The 24,755-nt window shown below is 38.1% G+C and overlaps 1 protein-coding gene across 1 annotated transcript; it reads left to right on the top strand.

Annotated features, from left to right (window-relative positions):
• Positions 1-18,951: 18,951 nt before the first annotated feature.
• On the top strand, positions 18,952-20,792 carry LOC139739981 (muscarinic acetylcholine receptor M2-like). Its single transcript, XM_071650582.1, has 2 exons — positions 18,952-19,842; positions 20,493-20,792. The coding sequence occupies exons 1-2, from the start codon at positions 18,952-18,954 to the stop codon at positions 20,790-20,792; spliced, it is 1,191 nt and encodes a 396-aa protein (XP_071506683.1).
• Positions 20,793-24,755: the final 3,963 nt, after the last annotated feature.

The following is a 24,755-nucleotide window of genomic DNA, read 5'->3' as shown; positions in this document are numbered from 1 at the left end:
CTCATATCTATTTTCTTTTACCATTATAGTTTTTATATACCAATTAATCTCTCTCTTGTTATAAGCCATAACCACGCCAGACTAATCTTAAAATACTAATTCTTTCATTCATTTCATTAAAACGGATAAAGAAAAATTCAGTGAACGTATGTGCAAGTTAATGTAACACTTAGCTGATATCGTCTTTTCATCTCTGTTGCACACGTTTCTCTTGCAAACATGTCAAATGTTCTTATTTGAAAACTTGATATGAGGAATGTTTTAGCGTTCTATTTGTTGTGTAATGATACTTTTTAACTTAATAATTGATAAATTTATCATTTCATTTACGTTTTAAAACAACAGTAATAACAAAGATCTGCATGTCTCCGTTCAGTATTTGTTTAAATCGATTTTCTGTACTGGAATTTCATCTGAAAATATGACTTGTATTGGTTTCTTTGCTTTGTTTCTATTTGAGTAATTTAGTATAATTATGCTTACTCTTATATACTGATATCAATCATAAGACTTTAATTTTATCATTATGTGCTGACGAGGTGTTTTACTATACACACTTCCAGAAATTCATTATCATTTTCAAGACGAATACCAAAAACGATTCATTCTGAACTAAATAACACAGAAAATAAATAGAGTTGATTCTGTTTTTAATTTCAATCCACGTCCCACCAAAACCCCTAACACATAAACCCAAAAGCGAATTCCCTAGTAATGCTTCGTTTGGATCTTAATCAAAATTGTGAATCCCGAAGCTTTTCGTGTTTATTGTTGCCATTATTTTTGTGTTTACTTTTCATCAGGTACATACAAAAGAAATGCAAATGTTAATACTCGAAGAGACATTTTGAGAAGGAAGTAGTTATTCTGAAAACTGCTACCTCTGTCTTGCTGCAGATGAAGCGCGAGTCGGCAGCCGAGACGCAAAAGGCAACTCGGACTCTTCTTTTTATCGTGCTGTCCTTCGTAATCGCCTGGTTACCTCAGAGCATCAACCTGCTGATCTACTCCATAGATCCCGTACTCCTTGTGGCTGGCTTACCCCGCCCCGGAAGGCTCTTTTTCGGCTGGCTGACGTACGGCAACAGCCTCCTGAACCCGATCTCCTACGCGGTGAGCCAGCCGCTGCTGAGGGACACAGTGAAGAACATGGTGCTCTGTCGCTGCAAGAAAATATCCTCTGTGAAGAAAACAGTCATTTCTTAGTTAAAAACGTTATTAACCATATGCTGATAAAACAAAACAGCAGTTTTAGTGCTTTAGAACAGCTTCTAAAAATGTGAAATGTAAAAGTTAAAAAAGGTAAAATATCAAGTATTTTTGAATATATAAAAAAAATGTAAACAATCGTTATAACATTAACATTGTTTCTAGAATAAACCGTCTACAGTTATGGTTTATGGAAGAAATATTGATATCTCCTAATATTTTAGGCTTTATTACAAATGCTTTATAATTATGGTATAGGATGTTTTGTGATACTCGAACATTTTTAAACCACTGCTCCCAATGGTAAACATTACTTGGAGTACCTTTAACCTATAGCGAACGCAACCACACCATGGGGAGGTTCCAAAGGCCGTCACACCTTTCAGGGCAAGCTACGCGGGCTCGTTACTTGTGGGGATTTTCCAGCATACCGGACATTTTCTGAGGGAGGAAAAGGATTTTGGCGAGTTTTGCATGTGCCTTACATGCTGGACGAGTTCTACCTAGGTTCTACTTGCGGGTATATTTTGCGACCTGCGTGGCAGGCGCGTGGGGGCTGACAACTCATTGAAGGAAGTTCTCTGAAGGAATGGCAGTAGTCTCATACAATGACATTATTTTGGCCGCATACGGGGACTGCGAAGTACCTGCGATACAGCTGCGAAGCAACTGCGTGGGAGTTGCCTACGAGGTGCTGCCGCTAAGGGCCTCCTACTGGTGTTCTGCGTGTACCTCTGCGGACAAACCCCCGCGACTCACCAGGAACAAGATTTGATAATGCTCAATATTTGGCTGCAAGTAAATCGGATTTGCGTACACACCTCCGGACAACTACGGCCAAGATACGCGTTAGGTACTGTCAGGTGCAGACGAACTGCTTGGAGGTCCGGGTAACAAAAAAAAAAAAATTCCCCGCAAGTCAAGCCGCAAGCCTTCCCCAGACACAGTGTGATAAGGCGTTAAGCATGCTCAAAACTTATTCCGGGTGAGTCGCGGGGGTTTACCCGCAGAGGTACACGCAGAATACCTGTAGGAGGCCCTTAGCGGCAGCACCTCGCAGGCAACTCCCACGCAGGTACTTCGCAGCTGTAACGCAGGTACTTCGCAGTCCCCGTATGTCGCTCGTAGCTGAAAATAAATCGGTTCCAAAGCTCTCACGCAGGTCAGACGGGATACACACAAGTAGCAAGTAAATAGCATGCCTCTATCAGTAAGACTCAAGTACGGAACTCGCCAGAACGTCTTTGTCCGCCCGCAGAAAATTCTCCTGCGTGCTGGAAAATTCCTACTCGTAACAAGCCCGCGTAGCTTACCCGAAAAGGTGTGACAGGGCCTTTAAGCCAAAAGCTTGTTTTCAAAAGACGGTACGTCCATATTCTTTTAAATAGTAACTACACATCTATTGAATTTTCACTAATAACACATTAAAAATCCCTTGAATTATATACTGAGTATCTACAGCCATCCTGATACAAATTATATTCAAAATGCCCCTTTTGACAAACGACGAATAATCTTTTTTTTTGTTTTAATGAGAAATATTCCTAGATCAAATTTAAAATGCAATTGAAGTTTTCCTTTTGGAAAATTTTCTGAGACGTTATTTTTGTTTTTAGTTTTGATCTTTCGGGAGAGAATGAAATATATAATTTCTAACGTTAGTTTACCAGTAACAGGAAGCCAACAGACGATTGGTTCAGAATTTGCGTCAAGCCATTTTAAGCGCCACGAGAAACACACAATTGCTTTGTGCATAAACAACAATAGAATCCGTCTTGTAAAATTGTCGTCATTGATACTGCTAGTACAGATATAAAAATAACTTCTGACTTATCTATTAGATTCAAATCCAGATTAATTCTAAAGAGAGACACTGGTTGTCTTCGAATCTGGAAGCGATTCCTTAAAACATTGTTAAAAGCATGAACTTCATAATTACGTTTGATTTAGGTCTTGTTTAAAAAGCCAGCAGAGCTTGTGACAATGAAAATCTGAATCACTTTCATCTTGCAAACTTCAATGTTCCTCAGAATTTCAGCGGTTACAAAATGTTTAAATTTATTTAAAAAAGTAAAGTTACCTGAATATGAGGCTCAGACATAAACGTACATGTTTCACTCGTATTTTGATGCAATTCCACTCTGTAAATTGAAAGTACGCGATGACGACACTCTCGCTTTACCCTTTGTTGTGTGTTAATATTTCAAAGCTGTACGAAGTGCTTGAATGTTTAATTTTGATCTCTAGAAGTATAAGTACGACATAAAAAGTAGCCCTAGATTTACGTAGTTCCAGATCTCATTGTAATTGGTATTCCTGGAGTGGAATCGTGATAGTTTACTACGTGATGAATAATGTATTCTGTATTTCACTTTGTGAAAGAACTTAATTGTTACGTTTTGTGATCCACGTTTCTGTCGAATTAGCGTAGATGTTTGGATTCTCAAGGTTGATAAAGGAAATATCCTAAAAATGAATGAAAGCGTGATAAGCATAGCATTATCTTATGTTAATTGGTTCACCTCGTATAGGCATAGATGGGATGGTACAGTATTAGTGGAGATGAAAATTGGGTTTTTAAATTTTTGCGAGATACTAAGAAAACACTTATGATATAGTACAGAGCATACCATTTTAAGAGAAATTCAAAGTTTATTTGATGAAATGACTGAAGTTTGGAATGACTGAAACATCCAAAAACAAAGTAAAACAAAGCGATCGTTTATTAGAATTGCTCATTTTTGGATATCTCAGCTATTTCAAAACCAATTTTCATCAAATAAACATTGGATTCCTCATAGAATTACATGCTCTGTCATATTTCATAAGAGGTTTCTCAATATCTCACCAAAAAAAAAGAAGTTACAAACCTGAAATTAGGCCTCAACCAAAACTATACGATCCCTTTAAGCCATTTAAATCTTCACTGCCTCTGTACATAAAAAGTCAGTTTGTTAGTGCCGTTCAGCTTCTTCGCCTTGGCAGTTTAATTACTTTTCATTTTTATCAGTTACTGAATTTGAGAGTAAACTACACGTAAGGCTTATCAAACTGTAAATGTTTCCCTCTTCTTCTGTACATGCTTGCTTAGTCATCTGTTGTTGTTTTTTTAGCGCTTGTAAAATATTCAGCAGGGTAACACGTCAGTACATAAAGGAAGTAAGTCAGGACAAGACAGTAAATCTTTCGCACGCTCTCAAACTTTATATGTATCTTCATCAGATATGTGCAAATCAACATCTAAGCTATACTTCTTTATAATCTGGTGTAAAGTGTCCTGTGAGACTCTGATACTCGGCTGTAGGCCAAAGAGAAATAAAATCAAGAAAATATGGATAACAAAGCCTCCCATGAAAAAGTTAGATGCTGTTCGAAATCTGCCTGCTGATTGAACAAATATTTGAGCATAGTTATGTTACAGTTCCATCATCATTAATTGCGTCAATTGCAAAAGCATTGTCATGATACCAGGAATTCCAGCTCGTCACTAAAGGAAAAGTGAAACCCTGAAATTATTGTTGATAATTGACAAGTTGCCCTTCATCAACGTAATCAATGTGCATCCATTATTCAGCGTTTTTGAACATTGAATAATCAGTATTTTTTAAACACAGAATAATCGGTGCTTGCCTATGTCTAAGTCAGTTGCAATGATGGAAAAAAAGTCATGGCAAGAATTCTGGGTATCGCCAATACCTAGTTGCCGTGCGCAGAGCAGCGTTTTAGATGCGTTATGGGATAGCTCAGGGGACAAACTTGCCCCGGTTTTGGCTGCATATGCACTTAGGTCACATTCTTTTTTTTTATCCAGGGGTATTTTTTGTTGAAGATTTCTTCGCTTTCCATCATGTGACCAGCACATTGAAGCCTTGCATTAGTGAACCGTGACAGCAGTGACCGCAAATCAGTAAAATTTAGAAACTTTCAACTCTTTTAAAGCTGAATTATAGCCAAGAAAAAAGGAGTAACATCGTGAAAGCAGAGAAATAACTCCATTGAATCGTATGGGAACTGCGACGCGCACGAGACAACCGGAAGCTACAATGGCATCGAGGAATCCCACAGTGCATCTGTGGCTCTTCAGCGTGCGCAGAATTTTTCTGCGCATTGGCGATACCGAGAATTCACTTTAGATTGGAATACTGTATAATTATAATTTCTAGAGTGGTCGTGATATTGATATTATTGCATTCACTATGGGAGCGTAGAATATTTTCATCACTGAAGAAGAAACGAAGTCAATGATGAACTTCAAATGATTTTATACTTTTGAATTTAAGCATCTTTAAATTGGTTTATCTGGGTACATAATTTTAGAACTTAAGGGGACTAGGAAGAGGAATAAGAATGGTTTTTAAAATTCAAAACAAATCGACCGTTTATATCCATCAAAGTGCATTGAAGCAATTCATACCCAGATCAATCTTCATCGTTTCCGTCATTTTCTCTCTTTAAAAGAAACTCCTTTCTTTATTTTTCAGTGTTTTTTTACCCCCACCCCCCCCCCCCCCCGGCCGCTCTGATTAGAAGAATCTCAGAGTGGAACTGTATTTCGCAGATCCTTTTTTTTTAAGAGTTAAAAAAGGTGTGTGTGTGTGTGGGGGGGGGGGGGGTTGGTGTGAGGGCTTGGTTTATTGGGTCCCTTATACGACATTCTGACTGCGGTAAAACTCCAGCGTTGGTTTTACTCTTGATTTCACATGATGTGTCCGACATCGCGTTTTATCGCTGATGACAGAAAAAGTTTTTAAAAAATGTATAGAAAAAAAAAAGAAAAAGGAAAGTGATGAATGGAGCATAAATCAGCTTCTGTTAACGCATGCTCCTTTATTTCTCAAATTGTGTCTTATATCCAAGAAAAGTGTTAAATTAAGTCTTTACATATCGGTGTATGTCGTGAATCTCAATCAAGAGAACATAGTAATAATTATACGTCTATACTACATTAACGCTTCGAAAAGAGCCTCACCCAACTTTCTGTATTTTGTTCAGTACACATTTTTTCAGAAATCATGTGATATATTAAAGTTTAAAGATTAAAAGTTGCTCCCCTTCCCCCTCCCCATTTACTCTTTGTAATGAAATAATCAGTGCACTCAACCTTTTGCCTCCTCTTTCCCTTTCTCTCTCTCTCTCTCTCTCTTCCTTTCTTGCTTCTTTCATGTTTACTTCTGCATTTGCTTCCCGGTCTTCTGCAAATGACTTCCTTTACTCACTAAAAAAAAAAGAAGGTAGTTCCCTGCACTTTAACTTCATTCCGGCTCATTTATATAATTTCGTTAATTCCTTCCATTTCCTATTTGTTTATATCCCATAAAATATTGATTCCCAAGCATCGAGAGCAGGGTTCCCACTTAGCCGAGTTACGGTGCCGAGCTTTGGCGAGTTGTGGCAAGTTGCCTCAAAGGCGCACTCGCAATAACTCGCGTAAAGCTCTTCATGTAACTCGGGATAACTCGCGACAACTCGCGTAACTCGTAGTGAATCTGCAAATCTCCCCGTGGACTCGCGAGTGGTTCAAACATTTTTGGACATGTTCAAAATTTTCCCTAACTCGAAGTAACTCGTTCTGAACTCTTTTAAACTCGTAATATACTCGTACTACTCGTAACAAACTCTCAATACTCGTACGAAGCTCGCGATGAACTCTTCGTAACTCGCCACCTTCAAGTTTATACGCGAGTTCTGCTCGAGTTTTGAAGAGTGCGATACGAGCACTACGACTCTACTACCAGTATGTGGAAGGGGGAATGCCCTCGAATAAGGCGCGAGTTTAGGTCGAGCTCTGCGACTTACAACGAGTTTTGTATTAGCTTATTCAGAGTACATTGCACTGACCTATCAATAAGAAAATGGGAGAAAAGACCCACTGGAGGCCAAACCGAACAGCATTGCGCAAACTCCTAACGAGCTCGTAACGGGCTCGTAACAAGCTCTTTACAACTCGATGAAAACTCGGTTTAAGTAGTACACAAGTCATCACAACTCACACCAAGATCGGTGTGACTCGTATCACGCTCGGATCACTCGTACAGCTATCGTAGTAAACTCGATGTTGTCTCGTAGATCACTCCAGCGCAGCTCATTAAAATTGACAAATTTCACGCGAGTTCACGCGAGTTCTCGCGAGTTCAAACTCGCGCAGCTTGGCACAACTCGAGACTCCAACTCGGCTAAGTGGGAACCCTGCTTTAATTGCCCTCGAGTAAGCGCGAGTTTAGATCGAGCTCTGCGACTTAGAACAAGTTTTGTAGCTTATTCAGAGTACATTGCACTGACCTATTAATATGGATTTATTCACATTTTCCCAACGTTTTCACGGCAGGAGACAATAATTCAATCCTAATAGGTCATTGCCATTACATTTCTAGAACTACGTAAAAATTAAGACAGAAAACATGCCTCGCGGCTCATGAAATCCAAGAAAAAACCGGAGAAGGAAATGGAGATCAATCAAGCAATGGTAGAAGTACAGGTAGAAGAGCAGGAAGAGACAGTTGAAACAGAAGAGATCACCCGTGATGAGCTACAGAGGGAGTCAGAAAACAATGCCTTTAAACAAGACCAACAAGACCAGGGCCCCATTTCATAAAAGATGTTGGGATAGAACTCTTGCTGGAATGGCAACTTCCAATACCAACAACTAATCAGGAAACTGGATTCTTGTTGTTGCCATGACAATTGACATTCCACCAAGAGTTGTTATCATATCATCTTTTTATGAAATGGGTCCCAGGTCCCATATGGGAGAAAAGACGTCACTGGAGGCCAAACCGAACAGCAGGGATTGCGCAAACTCCTAACGAGCTCGTAACGGGCTCGTATTAAACAAGCTCTTTACAACTCGATGAAAACTCGATTTAAGTCGTACACAGGTCATCACAACTCACACCAAGATCGTTGTGACTCGTATCACGCTCGGATCACTCGTACAGCTATCGTAGTAAACTCGATGTTGTCTTGTAGATCACTCATGCGCAGCTCAAAGCAACGTTTACACTTTGGCGAGTTGGAGTCGCGAGTCGTGCGCGAGCTGTGCGAGCTCCAACTCGCGTTAACTCGCACAAACTCGCGCGAAATGTAATTTTTTTCTGGAATTTGCATGAATGATATAAGACTCAACGCCGAGTTCACTACGCTCGCTGTACGAGTGAACCGAGCTCGAAACGAGACATACCGAGCTTAGTATGAGTTGCAGTGACCTTTATACGACTTAAAGCGAGCTTTAAACGAGTTGTCAAGATTTTATTACGAGTAATAAGAGTTTTATACGATCGAGGGGCGGGAAATGCACATTTTTGGCGCTCAAAGATGGATGCCAGAAGCATTTTCGCTCTGCTTGAAGAAGAAGAGACCCTGATCTTCTGCACGATTGGTGCGACCCTGTTGTCAAGGAGGCGCCGCAGAAAAAGAGATTCTCAAGAGAGGACCAAAATGCTTCAATGGAGGTTTTGGACAAGACCCTGGTTGTTGAGGAGGCCAAAGTACGGACACTATATGAGACGCTGATGGCGGAGTTAGCTGGTGAAGACCTGGGCGGTCTTGCGGGGAGAGATGACAAGGCGAAAGAAGACCCTCGTAGATCTCTGACCTCATCTGCTCGCTGGAGGAGCTACAACATAATAAAAGGATACCAGTCACTTCAATACTCATAAGGGTACATCGTTTATATTTCACCATGTTACACAAAACTATTAAGTTATTGAGCAGTTAACCAGGAATTATACGGTATCACGAAATTATCTCGAGAGTACTGGAAAAAAAAATCACAGTTATAATCACAGTCTCAAACATATTTTGAGATCTTGAGATTAATGACACACTTTACTGTTCCTTTTCTTTAATACAGAACAATGTTCATTATCATAATGTTTAATCACCTATTAATGTATCCCAGAAAAACCCCAAGAACTGAATAGTTTTAGTAATACTTTTTGTGCGTTATTTTAATTCATGTTAGTGTATGGGACAATGCCTGATCAAATTTTTTGTTCACTGCAACACTTAGTGTTCAAAGCTTGTTTTGATATCGAGTGTTAAAATGTACTTGCGAACCTTTATTCCTTAACATCTGCCATATTAATTCAAACATAATTATGTAGGTGGATATATACAAAACTACAATATCAGCGAAATTGAGAACAGTTTGAAATTCACATGTTAAAAGTAAGTAACTCCTTTATAACATTGAGATTAAATATTTTCAATTACTCGGATACAACTGGTTGACGAAAATGTAAATTTGAAGAAATGCCTATGGTGAAAGCATGCATATAACTTTACTTTGACGGAGTTAACTCAAACAAATAAGGTTTCTGTATGGTCGAGATGAAATGTCCAAATCGCAATTTACGTGTTTAATCTCTTATTTTGATGTTAGAGGTAATACATGTATTTAACATTATGTTCAGTTAAAAAAATGAGCTGCATGTCAAAGTGCTTTCAGAATATATGTTTGGATGTAAAAGTTAACATTAAACATAATTATGCTTCACAGTAAGCATTCTGTCCTTCCAGAGTGAAAACCTAAAACTTCACCTCATGGACAACTGTACTGGAATTATTATTCTAGCAGATGATAATTACAATTTTCATTAAAAAAATCTGGGCTGCATGTCCTTACATGTTTTCAGAATATATGTTTTGAACCTTTGAAAAAATTATGCTTCACAGGAATCATTTAGTGCTTCAAAAGGTGAAAACCTAAAACTTCACCCCACTGTTCTGGAATTATTATTGTAGCAGATAATGATAAAAAAAAATATAACATCTTGGTAGTGAATGTGTGTCGTTCGTTATTTTCATATTCTTGGTTGTTTTAATCAATCTGAACATAATTAGACAGGCCATGCAGCTCATTTTAAGAATATTTTTAAAAATCGATCAACCACAATGTTGCAGTGGCCTTAATGTACGTGTTGAGTATCCTTTTCACCGGTTTTATATCATGGCGTTATCATGATAAACACACGAACGGAGTTTTACCCTCTAACAATATGGTGGATTAGTCATTTTGTTATTCGTGCATGTACTTGTATTAAAAAATAACTGTTCATAAAATACATGTATTACTCGATCCGTACTGTCTTTTCTTAACAACAATTCACATTCACCTTTTCCAGCAGTTCTCTGTCCTTGGCTTCTTCAGAGGCCACCTTGGGGGTTGTACACCTCCCTTTCATTTTGCCCTTGCCCTTGCCAACAATTGATAAGTTGGTGTAAGAGGAACCAGCTTCATTGTCTGCTGGGGGTCATCAGCTTCTTGGGTGGTCTGGTCATTCTCACTGCTGTCATCATGCCCATCAGTCTCAGTATCCTGGTCGGGGGAAGAGTATCTAATTCGTCTTCTCTTGGTTGGGATGCTACTTGTCCCTTAGAGGTCTGCAAAAAATAAATAAATCACTCGATCAACATCTTTTACAGGAAAGACGCACGATGGCGATTTCTATATTTTGTTTAAATGTAGCTTATTACAGATCTTAATAAAATCAAATGCATATTTACCCTTCCCAATGTTCTCCCTTTCATCCTCACAATATGTCCCTCCAGGACGCGGAATGTATTGAGAATCCACTGATCTCTCTCACTGTAGGGTGTGTCTCTGGTCCCCTTTCCAGACTTTGGGTTCGTCAGACGGCTGTACTGTGTCCTCATAGACTTGAGGAAATTGTTCAGCTGTTCAACTGAAAAAAAAAAATCGAACACTGGGAATTTAGATCACAGAAATTAATGGAAAGAAACAAACAACTTTATTAAATTCTTGTTTCTAATACAGTGAAGTATATAGCTAGCTAACGGGATAAACGAACTGTGGGGGTCAAAATTTTCAGGACTAAATATTATGCATGTCGTGTTGTCAGTTGTTTACAGGATTTTCGATAATTATGGCAATCATAATCATAGTAGTAATCATGGTAATGAATTCAACAAAATATATTTAGCGAAACTCCGTTTTGCCGCCACAGCCCCCCCCCCCCTAAATAATAGATATTAATATTCATCTTCACTTACCGGAGCACACCGGATCGTATACTCCTTGGCCTTCTCTTCGATTAGCCTTGTCTTCTTTGCAGTATCCTTGTACGACTTTAGTCGCCTGTTATACAGACAATCGTGATATCTGTACCACTCTGTTTATTCTACTTCTTGCTCTTCAGTGAATGTGTATGCAGTGAGGTGTTTTTCGTCTCTTCGGGGTGGACTTCTTGTTTGGGGTGGACTTCTTTGTTCTTTTTTTTTCCGTCTTCCCTGGGGTGCCAGACGGAGAACCTCGCGAGTGGAGAAAAATGGGTTCATATTCCTCCCCAACCAGTTCGACAGGCGAGGCCTGATGCTCAGTAGTTTGAGCTTGGACCTGGTCTAGTTTGGTGTCTTGTTCTTTTACCTGTCTCTCATGCTCGTCATTGATCTCCTCTTCCGTCTCCATTCTCTCTTCCTGCACTTCTTCTACTTCTACCCTTGTTTGAATGACATTATTCTTTCGGTGTTTAACTACCTGAATGGCCACAACTCTTGGATCTCTTGGGTCGGGGCATATTCCTCTCCTATTTTTGCTAGTTGTAATAATACAGTGACAATGGCCGTTTTAAAAGTACGTGTACATGCGTGGGTCGATTAAAATGTGCTCTCGTTTTAAAACATATATGGAAAAATATAGAACACTGGATATTTATTATTCAGCTGGCACTTGCACACGCACTTGCAACGCAATCTGACTAAACTCATACGAAACTCGCTGTAACTCGGGGTGCTCGATCTGAACTCTCGCTAATCTCGCGGGCACCTCTCCTTCACTCGTAATACGATCGCAGTGCTCGTATCTCGCTCTAGTAAACTCGGTATGCACTCGCGTATACTCAAATATGGCGAGTTATTACGAGTTATTACGAGTTTATCTCGAGCTTCTTTCGAGTTATTGCGAGTACCGCGAGTATATAACGAGTCTAGCTGAGTTCAGCACGAGTTACAGCGAGTTAGCAAAAATTTTGAACATGTTCAAAACTTTTGGGACTGCTCACGACTTCAAGGAGAGTTGTCCCGAGCTTGAACGAGCTTCGCCGAGCCATGCCGAGTTGTCGCGAGTTATCCCGAGTTACATGGTGAGCTTAACGCGAGTTATCGCGAGTGCCTCATTTTGGCAACTCGCCTTAACTCGCCATAGCTCGCCATGTCAACTCGCCAAAGTGTAAACGCTGCTTAAAATTGACAAATTTCATGCGAGTTCACGCGAGTTCTCGCGAGTTCAAACTCGCGCAGCTCGGCAAAACTCGAGACTCCAACTCGGCTATAGAACGAATTGAAATAACCCCTGGTAATAAACTTGCAATGAGGGGCAGTTCGCGAACTGATAAAGAACTGTATTACAGTAAGCTATATCATCCAGGGGAGAAAAGGGGCGGCGGTAAACAGATTGTTGAAGAATCTGGCAATTCAATCTAGCGAACCAATGTTAGGCTCTAAGGCGCCATCTATCGCTGACTTGTTAACACTGTCCACGGTTACTACGAGCCCAACATCGGAAACTTGGCATCTATTGTTGGCAGGTCATTTTGACTTGACGACATTGTTGTTCAGCTCAAATACGTTTCGTGAATATAATATAATATATGTGTCCACCCAATACACTTATCATTTTACTTCTCATTTGTAAATACCCATGAATTAAGCATTATTTTGAGTGAAATTGTTTTCTCCGATGTATTTCATAGGTATCAAACTGGCAACAAAAGGTGAGGAAAATCTACCTCTTAAAACCGACTTCACACAAAATCATGAATGAACTTGTAAACAGGAACTACTCACACACACACACACACACATACACACACACACACACGCACAAACACACACACGCACACACACAATCACAACCGATCGCTCTCAAAATGCTGGACGTTCATTGATGTAGATGAAGAGTACGACATGCGCTAACCTATTAAGGGTTGCTTTTTCCGTGTAAAGCACTGGCTACCATAAATTGCTTCACTAATCAGCAAAATTATGTACCCATTTTGTTGGGAATCAATGGGTCATACTTGGTAGGTAATCTTGTTCAAACGTGTCCGCGCTGAGCACTAGTTGAACGAAAAATCTGATTTCCAAGAGCCAAGTCCCTAAGCCATGTCACCATACCAAATGGTTCTCCGCGCGCCTGGTGACATAGGTATTTACTTGTGTGTCAATGCAAGGCTCTTTCATTCTAGTTTGATTATTTGTGATGATACTCTTGGACAGTTTCCGACTATTGTTGAAACCAAAAACAGGAAAGGCTCGAGGATGTATAAATATATATATATATATATATATATATATATATATATATATATATACTTACATTGATTTCATCTTTTTTTTTTAAACTGCTTTGTCTTCCGATGCAACCGGGATATAGTCTGCGCCTTATTTACCTCCTCATGCCAGTTACATTTCGAGAAATAAAACTGCTGCACGTCATTTATGTACGACCGCTTGGTCTCATTTTTTTAATCCTTTACCAGGTGTTGGTTGGACAAGAATGGTTACTTGCAACACTTTCACACCGGTTTGGCTTGCTACATGGTACCAAATAGTGAGCCATTATCAAATACGGTAAAGAAAACAACATGTTACGTAAGAAAAGTACAATTTGTTTTGGGGGCTGAGCGGTGGAATATCCACTTTCATCGATGCGCCCAACCTCTCCATATCCGTACAAAACATTATGTAGCCATGATGTGTCAGAAGCGACAATGCAGAGTCGTTGCTTGGAAACTGAAGAAATTGCCCCTGACCTATGAATGAATTCAATTTCCATACTATTGCAGCCATTATCCGACAAGGATGCTCTTGGGGGAAAACTTGATTAACTTTCTGCAGCTAAGAGCAAGCATCTTCTCTAGGCATTGATAATTTTATGAAAACACATATTTTGTATTATTCTTGCTACTTTAAAAAACTTTTTCTAAGGTGCCACATAAAAAAAGTAGAAGGTAGAAGGACAGTATTATCTTTCTATCGTGAAATTATAAGTGATAACGTTAACGGAAATAATTTCATTTCAACATTAAGAAACCTTCGGAATAAAGAACGTCTCTCCGTCTTTTTGTTGATATCACAGAACTAACTTGCTATACCAGCTGTCAAGATATTTGATGTCTGACGCAATTCAATTCAATTCAAAGGTTGTTTCTTTTTCATTTTCGACAAAAAAAAATATGTTTCACTTCCTTTGATAACAGAGAAGGTAAACAGAGCATTGTGAAATGAAACGACTGTACAATATTTGAGGACCTTGTAGTAATTATACATGGTAGTAAAAAAGAAACAGAAGTGGTCGAAATGAAGCACATGTATAAAATGTACATGTATAATCTATTGTGCATGCAATACAACATTCTTTGATGCAGTTTCCCTTTCAGCAGCAAATGATAACAACCGTATATTCTAAAGGTTAAACTATGGAGCTACTACATAGTAGCTCCTTGGTTAAAACATCAAAAGGTTTTGTTGCACACATCACAAACCTTTTTGTTGTCTCGTAATAGGATGCTCTATTAATCCTTTCTGTGCCGGGGACCCTGGACAGTGTGTCCAATACTATGGAGATTTATGTGCCAGTCAGCACTTATAGCAAACAAAGAGTTAATCATGAAGAAATTAAATCATTTGCAGAAGACAAACACATCTAGGTCCTACATGCTGACTCGTATGGAATCGAAAACACTGCTATATACAATTACGTTTTCTTATGTCAGTGGTATTCTATTTTCACTCTTTTGAGTTGTTTCAGCTCTAAAAATACCACTTTACCAGCTATGGCATCAGCCACATACATAGCGCCCTCTGTGCCCCCGTTACCGAGTCACTTAAAGATTAACACTTTATATTATATTATTCTTATTTTTTTTCTTCTTCTTGTTATCATTTTCATGATCATTATCATTTTGTGATTGTAATTTTGGTTTTGCACTTTTCTGTTATTTCGATTTTTAGTCTTTTTTGTGATATTGGAAACACCAATATATACCGCCTTATAAATGCAATTATTATGATCATTATTGTTATTATTATTATCAGTAGCATTGTAATTATTACTATTATTATTATTATTACTGCTACCATCATAATCACCATCATCACTTAATTGCTAACTGTCTTGGAGGAGTCTGCGCCTTTGAATGTTTCTGTGACAGATATATGGCGCCATACAAGTGCTGTGGATCATCATCATCATCATCATCACCGTCATCATTATCATCATGAGTATCATCATTATTAGCAGTGACATTCCTCAGGCATTTAGAATAGACAATACAGAAGAATGATAAAATAACAACAAAACAAACAAATACAGAGACCAAGAAGTCAGGGTTTCCCTGTGGTGTGCATGCTCCCCAATAATCATCCTATGATATAGGAGGATTGTTCATGTCATCATTTGTGATGTCTCCTCATGCTTAGGAGAAATAACAGTAACGCAGTGCTACTTGTCCAAAGGAGTGCATGACTAACACGCAATTTGTTCTCCTTCCCTTTTGTCCATCACAACCACAGTCCGTCGGGTTGCTATTAACCCTTGACCCCCCCCCCCATCTTCCTGCAGTCCCTTCACCCTCCAGATACTTTCTATTAATAGTTCTTTATTCGAATTTTGTTCATTTCATATCACAGAAACAGAAACGTTCACAGAAACAAAAACAAAGCATCATACAAAGATAAACTGCATTATACACAAACATAACGTAAATCTTACACTATAAGGATGAAATCCAGATACACAAACATACACACACTCACACACACACGCATACATGTGAACGCAGACGCACCCACATACATCTAAAAACTGCACAAGCAAGAAAAAAAAAAATTGTGAGGGGCCAGTTATAATTCGCTTCTCCATCGTTGGATATTCTGTTTAGCAATATTCTCTTCTTATTTTGTTTTCACCTGCGCAAAAAATCAGGTATCGGATCAGGTATAGAAACGTTACAATGTGACAAAGAATCCTTCCCTATATTCGTCTTACTACTCATTAACCGCATTTGAGAATACTTCATAGCAAGCTACAATATTAAAGCAGGAGGTAACTTTGAATCAAATCTACTTCAAAACTCCCTAATGAGTCCTTCTGACACCAAACGCCTGATGTGTGTTGCTATCTGTTCCATTCATGATTATCAACACGAATTGAAGGCATTTGTTTTCTTTGTTTATATGTATGTAACCCGTTGAGGATGAGCTGATTTTGTTATATCACACGTTTCCCATAGACACCTGCCCGAGTGTTATTACCAAAGTTGATTATTGTTGTAATCAATTTGACAATTCTTGGCATGTCCCCTTTGTTGTCGGCTTATTGTTTTCTACCTGTCATTTTCATATCATTCAACTTCATAAAGATAGTCTGCACAGTCTGGTAATCATGTATTTTGTTCTTTGATTTTGAATTGACAGCGTGCCTTGGAAGAATAGCTCTCAACACCGAAAAGGACGTACTTCTGATAAATAAAAAAAAAAATGAATTGATAAAGGAATAGAGGAAAAAAGGTTTGCGGTAGCTCCATGTGAATATAGTCCTTGAAAGGACTCTTGTTTGGCAAAAGAAGACAGCAGAAAGGAGAGTTAAGAAGGGAAGCGACAAAGGACGAGTGTATATAAAGAAAGGCAAGGCGCGAGTGTTGAAGGGCAGCGGTGAGCGCGGAGTTGAGGCGGTACTAATGGATACGGGCGGATGGGAGATATGGACAGACGTTGTTAGGAGGAATAGAGCCAGAAAAAAAAAGAAGAAGAATACAAAAGAGGTTTCGGAAGTCGGTGGGAGGAGAAAGATGAACCAGAAAAGAGGAAGGAGAAGGGAAGGAGAATTAAAACTGCCATAACAAACAAGTCATGCCGCTTACGCAAATGGTTTGAGAGTTCAAAATATGAAAGGATTTCTTTTATTCTATTTGTTATCCCTTCTTAGGTCATAACTATAATGGAACCTTGGATAGAGTGTTGTAAGGTCTATCATTAAAAAACACCCACACATAAATATGAAAGCCATCCGGTCCCCATTTCCTTCATTTTCTTGAGTATGATATATCTCTTTCGTGCGCAAACAAGCTTTTAGCTAGAAATCACTTATAACTTCAACATTTTGCAGGAGCAAAGGCGACGGTGCTTTCTCAGCCGGTTTTGTTGTTGTTGTTGTTGCTTAATTTCTTATTTTTGCTACTGCTGTTGTTGTTGTTGCGCATAATGCTATTCAAATAAGAAAAACCTTGGCCAGTGATTCATGCTGCTCTTTGGCAATATCTAATGTAGCCGCAGCACATTAAAAGAGGTGATATTTTTTCTTCAATCTGATCCTCTTTGTCACTTTTGACAAAAGGAGCTATGGAGAAAAGTGTGTGAAAGAGTATGATCTCTCCTCCATCTCATTCTTGTTCAATAGAGGCAAGTCCATTTTTCCTTTATTGATCATTATTTTTGAGAGTGAACCTGTACAAGCAAACAAGATTTAAGCCGAAGATTCCACACAATGCTTCATTTGATGGATACCAAGCATTTTAAGTTTATATGCAGCCTCCAAAGTCAAAGAAAACAAGGAGTGCTTTACTGTAAAAAAAAAAAATGTCTTGTATTCAACTTTGTTATAAGTTATAATACATGTATCAAACTTGTCACTATTATCTTAAATGACGTCTCGACGGAAACAAGCTGAGTGTGGCTCTTGCAAAGAAACTCATGTAATAAATGTAATGATGTAATAATCTCATTTTATGACATATCATCAAACAGTCAATGATTGATGAATGGGCCGCGGAACGGGGAAGGGGCTGGATGGGCGGTTGCAGTCCCCCCCCCCCCCCCTCCGCACCCTTCTTTGGATTTGGGAAAAAATGGAAAAGGAATTGAAAAATAAAGTACTGTTGATCTACAACTGCCCCTCCCCCTCCACTTTAGAAAATGCCCCGCGGTCCCTCTAATGTTGTAGACAAAGCTATTCCAAACAAGTGCATAATTTGTCAAGCAAAAAAAAAAAAAATGAAATAAAAAATAAAACCAAAAATGTCATCACTGACATCACCACCACCACCAACAACAACAGCAACAAGAACACAAACCCAAACAAACAAACACTAAACAAACGAACAGAGCGGAAAGAGAATATCTCGGAACTCCCTGGACCACCAGGTCAGATTCCACAATGTCTTCTTTTCGTTGATATTGGTCTTGGTATAAAGGAGGTTAAAGTCTGTGCAGACGCAATGTGAAGGCGGCCTCGAAACACGTCACAATGACATTCACTAACGTGTTCTACCGGAAAATAGAGTGCGAGCTTTGTAGACTTTTGTTTTTAGAATCCTTTACTGACCTTGTGTAAGTTAGATCCAACAGAGAGAATTTGCAGCGGAAGTACCACTTTAATCGTGTTTAATGAAATTGTCATCTCAACCTTGTACCACGTGTCTTTATAATATGGGGACATTTCATACCCACTCTAGCGAGTTTTACACTTCAATGTCAGGAAGTGAACTTCTCGCATCTCTCTCTAGCATTGGTAAGAATACTCCCAGGAGACCACGGCATTTGGCGTCAAGACTGTTGATGAATTGCTATTTAAAATTTGAAGTTGACGCATTTGCCCCTTTGTTTGTAGAGCTGACACGATAGATATATATGTGATTTAACTCTGTGGATTGCTATCATTAGTAAAGTGAAGTCTTTCTAGAAAGGAGTCAGATAATCCATCTCGACATAACAATCTAGGTAAAAATGACCACAGTATCAGTGCAAACATACCCTACGTTTTGGGATGAAATTGCTCTCGACAATACAACTGGGAGTGAAGTGTACACAGAATCTGGGAGGTCCAATTCTTCCAGCGTATTTGGTCTTCTGTGGACCTCCCTGTTTACGGCTTGCATTATTGTCGCAAATCTTCTCACTCTCACAGCTTTTTGCGTGAACAAAAAGCTTCGCACTTACAACAACTACTTCATCATCAACCTATCCATTCTCGATCTCCTGTCTGGTTTTCGCCTGATCATTAGCGTACTCCATACCCACATCGGCTACTATCCCCTGAACCAGGATCTTTGTAAGATTATGAATGGGATAAGTAGGTCCCTCCTCAGTGCTTCTAATTTCGTCGTCGTGATCATCTGCGCAGACCGACATCGTGCGACTTATGATCCCATCAACCATTTCATGACTCGCAGCAAACGTAAGGCTTTGTTTCTTAACTCCCTGGCCTGGCTTGTTGCTTTTGCTTTCTGGATGATGTTCATCACAGCCTGGGAGTTCATCGACAACTTTGACAACGGACGTCACTGCGTTAATAAATATTCCACAATACCAGGAGTTTCCGTAGTCAATGTCGTTATCATCTTCTATCTGCCTTTCTTTTTCATTACCTTTCTCTACCTTCGTATATTTCTAAAGATCAGAAAGACACGGGGTGGGAAACTTGTCGAAAAGAAATTCGATGTGAAGAATAATCTCAGTATAGTTTCCACAAATATTCCGAAGGACGCCACAACGTCGTCTCAGAATAATTCAACCATCGACATGGACGTTGAGTCTTTGGGAGAAAAAGAATTTGGACAAGATTTTGCACGGAGGAACACCAAGAAAGCCGGTTCAAATGTCGACAAGAAACCGAATGTAAGCAATCAGCTTTATCCCTTTCAATAAGTATTTTCAGTAGGCCTATATGCTTGATTTCGCAAATGTTGTCACCTTTCTTTTTCTGGTTACGATAAGCCCAAGTCACGTTTAGACAACACAAATATTTTTTTTTGGAAACTCTAAGCTGCCAATGACTATTGAGGATTTTTTTTTAAATGCTTGGCCTTTGGAAACAAGAAACTGAAATTTGTGTGCTTCAACAGAATCCCAAATATACGACAATTTGATATTCTCTCTTTTTTATTATTTTCACCATCAACGAAAATATAAAAACGATACAATGAGTATCTTCTTTACATTTTGCAATATGTTCCAATCTTGATAAAGGACAACAGCAAAAGGCATCTTTTGTATAATGTTTATACAGACCTACAGATACAAAACCTAATTTTGTTCGAAATAAAAAAAAAAAGTTAAGTTGGCACGAATGATAATTATGACAGGAAAGATTGCTTGAATGTAACGAATATCGATTAAATTAATTCTAATTTTCAATAAAACTAAGCTATTACTTTTGGTTAGAATAAGAATGAATCATGAAATCATGAAAGGTTCTTTGTCAGTGTTAAAAGACCAAGTATTATTTTTCAAACTGCCTTTTTCTTTTTCTCTATTTCAAATCAAAGCGCGAGTCGGCTGCCGAAATGCGGAAAGCGACACGAACCCTCTTGTTCATCGTGCTGTCTTTCGTTGTTGCCTGGTTACCTCAGAGCATCATCGGTTTGATCTATTCCGTCAAGCCTCAGCTTATCGTGCAGGGCCTACCCCGGGCTTGGATGCTTTTTTTCACCTGGTTGGCAACCGGAAACAGCCTTCTGAACCCGATCTCCTACGCAGTGAGCCAGCCGCTTCTAAGGTCAACACTGAAGAACATGCTTTTCAATCATTGCAAGGAAAGATCTCCACCGAAGAAAGTAAACTCTTGAATCCAGGAAAATGTAGCACTGCAGCAAATCATAATAGAGTATTCAAAAGGAAATATTATCCAGGACAATTAAAAGAAATCTTTAACTTGAAGACATGAATATCTGTGCACTAAATAACAACGTTAAAAAATGTAAACGATAATATCATACATTTTAGACATTTGAAGTCTTCGAAACATAATCACAATTTACTAGTAAAGAAATAAAGAGCATGTAGTGAATTCATTGATTCTGTTTAAAAGCATAATTGACACCTTCTAGTTAGAATATTTTCGATGTTCAAACATGAGTTGTTGCACGCACTGTCTTCGCAATCATTTCCTGTTTCGATCTTGTACGATTTACCTTACATATTCAATGGTATAAAGAGTATATGATATTATATTTTTCTTACGATTCTTTGAAAGAATATCGTATTCAACAAATAACTTTTTGGAAACAATCATATTTGATGTACAAGTGGGATTTATACAATTATTTCCGAGGACCCTAATTGCATAAGAAATGTGTTGTCTTTGATTTTGTAAGGGCTTTTATTTGAACTTGTTGCAGGCAACTTGATAAAGATTTCCCCCTTCACTTGTAAATTCTATCACAAAACATTTGCCCTTTCATTATTTCCGTACTCAACATATATTTTAACAAAATGAGTGACAGAAAAATGAAACGGGAAAAAAATCTACGCTGTCTCCGTTGGTGATCAAATGTGTCAATTACAGGTATCTAACCAAGGGTCATTTGTATTCGGAGTCGAGGCAAATATGGCAAACATTTGAAAGGATACATGTACGTGCTTACATCAAAACCTGAAAAGCGACTAGACTATGTTTCTTGATGACATGGATTTTCAGGGTCATGCTAATGTGACTATCCATCGATCGCACAGTGGGGAGATCTGTGTTATCTTTATCCTGAAAGACTGCAGATCAGACTTTCCTAGACCTCCGAAATATGAACGTTCGACGTTTCGCACATTTTCATCCTTTTTTTGGCATCTATTTGTGATGAACTAAAACTCAACCGTTGCAGATAGTTTCCAATTCAAATGTATTCCCTTAAAATCTAATCTAACCCAGAATTTGACTACCTTTTGTCATTTTCGCAATGTAAGATAATATTTGCCTCTTTTTAAATCTTGTTTAACATAATCTAAGGAATGCATTTGTTGACTAGTTTTGTAAATATACATTTTAGTCGATCCTTACGAGAAATCCTGGCATATTCCTGGTTTAAAGAATCATTAGTATTTCATTTTAGACTGGATCTGCATTGATTTCAAAACCACGATTTAAATGTACGAACAAAACATCTTGTGATCGTTAAAAAACAAAAGTAGAATTCCGTGTCGCTGATTGATATTAAAGAATAATTCAACAGTAGGCATCAAAAATTGGGAGAAGTTATGCATTGGTCAAGGCCTCAAATCCCAACACTTGAGACTAACTCTATACTTTAACTCTTCGTTTTGTAATACTTTGCTAAAACATACTTTTGACATCATTCCTTGGGAGCTTTTGTTGTTCATAGTGCATAATCATATTGGAATCATTCCACTGTAATAACTAGAATGCTTTCTTTACTTTATAATTACTTTACTTCAGTCTTTTGTATTTATTATTCCATCTACTTGTACGCAATGTCCACAACTGGTAACGGAGCTTTATCTTGTGTAATTTGGGCATTGATCTAATCAAAATATTAATAACAAAGACCTCTTCTTTACCTATTTCCTTAAGTAGTGTCTCACAAGCAGTGGAGATATGTTTAATTTCATCAATGTTTATATTGTATAAAGTTGATGAGCATTTTTTAAACTCTGTTTATCAACCAGTATTGTAAAACCACGTTTTATCACGTGAACTTTATCTAATTATATAACTTTTATTGTATAAACTTAATAAGTATTTTTCAAACTCTATTTATCAAACCAGTATTGTAAAACCACGTTTTATCACGTGAACTTTATGTAATTATATAACTTTTATTGTATAAACTTAATAAGTATTCTTCAAACTCTATTTATAAAACCAGTATTGTAAAACCCCGTTTTATCACGTGAACTTAATCAAATTATAAAACTTTTATTGTATAAACTTAATAAGTATTTTTCAACTCTGTTTATCGACCAGCATTGTAAAACCACGTTTTATCACGTGAACTTTATCTAATTATACAACTTTTATTGTATAAACTTAATAAGTATTTTTCAAATTCTATTTATCATCCGGTATTGTAAAACCACGTTTTATCACGCGAACTTAATCCAATCATATAACTTATAGTGTATAAACTTATTAAGTATTTTTCAAACTCTGTTTATCAACCAGTATTGTAAAACCACGTTTTATCACGTGAACTTTATCTAATATAACTTCTATTGCATAAACTTAATAATTATTTTTTAAACTGTTTTTATTAACTAGTATTGTAAAACTCCTGTATATCACTTGAACTTTATCTAATGGCTGTCACATAGTGAGCATTGGTGGAACCCAAATTAAGAGATTTTTCTGTGTCAGTTGGAATATAGTATTATATGCGTACATATCATAAAAAATCAACACTTCTACATACTATAATTCTCATGGAATTGTCAACATTTCAATAACCACTTTTCCACATATCACGGGTATTTTTCGGGGGGGGGGGGTGTTTTTTACTCTCTCCCGTGATTTCAGCTGCAGCTCCACTTTACTAGCCGTATAATATCAGCTAGAGTCCCTTCATACAGGGACTGTAACACCAGTTAGCCAGACCCTTCATTAGCCACAAAATAGCGCCCTCTGTATCGCCGTTTCTGTGTCAATTATTGAACATTAATACTATACATTCATTATACTCTAAGAGGAAGATTACCCAGTTCATCATCATTGTAATAGGGACCTGGTGGCAAATTCTCAAAAGCTCAAAACAGACACCAATGGATTTATCATCTCACTGAAAGCATAAAGATGAATGCTCCATGAATGCTTGCCTTGAATGTCAAATCGTACGTGATGACAGAGAGGTTTAAAAGGATTTTTTTCTCCCTTGTACACGTCTTTCCCTGACATTAGGGAGCTTTAGATTAGCAGCGACGCTTGTGCTGGACGTTCTCCTCTTTCCTGCGTCGTATTAAAAAAAAAAAAACAGCTTTAGATTACGCTGAGGCGCAACCTATGAAAAATAAAATGGCGTCCCCATATGATTGCTGCGTGAAGTAGCTATCAACGTCGTGAATTCAGCGGACGTAAAAATACCATAAGAACGCATAGTGAAAACTCAGACGACGCGAGCTATAATACATCGACTTTGATACGCGATTTTGCGCGTGCGCAGAATACGTTTTTTTTTTTTCCTCTGATCATCCCCGTCGCGAAAATCTAAAGATCCCTATTAGCTTATTACAGCGCGCTCAACCGTTCTCATGCCTCATCTGTATCCGCCACTTCATTAAAGGTCCACTTTACCTTTTGGAGCAGTGATTTCAAAAAAGTTCAAGATAATAATATTGATGCATATGTATAGGTCTGTTTTATCACAAAACATCCTACCATATAAAATTTTCGCGGTAAAACCTTAAGTCTGAGGAGATATCAGGGTTTTTTCTCAATAAACCGTAACTGAAGAAGGTTTGGTCTGGAAACATTTTTATTATAACTATTGTTCTCGTTTTGTGTATTTAACAACACCATCGATTATACGGATTCAAATTTTTACAGTGGTTGTTTCTATGCTTAACTCACATTTTAGAACTATTCTAAAGCGCTAATGCTGCGTTTTTGTTTTATCTGCAAATGGTAAATGATGCCTTTAAGTAAAACTTCAGCCACGGTCATCCAAGGGCTGACAGTTTGTTACTCTAAAGGTTCGCTATTCCGAATATTTATTGATCCGGAAATGGAGCAAGAGTCGTCATTTTCAAGGTTTGTTAATTCGAAAATGAAGGAAGTATTTTTCGATGGTTCGTTAATCCGAAAAGGA

This window comes from Diadema antillarum, unplaced genomic scaffold (genome assembly GCF_040938485.1).
Source record: "Diadema antillarum isolate AM-2024a unplaced genomic scaffold, OU_Dant_1.0 scf00000029, whole genome shotgun sequence".
Classification (NCBI taxonomy): Eukaryota; Metazoa; Echinodermata; class Echinoidea; order Diadematoida; family Diadematidae; genus Diadema; species Diadema antillarum.
Note: the sequence above shows the minus strand (reverse complement) of the source record. Positions and strands in the feature narration are given on the sequence as shown.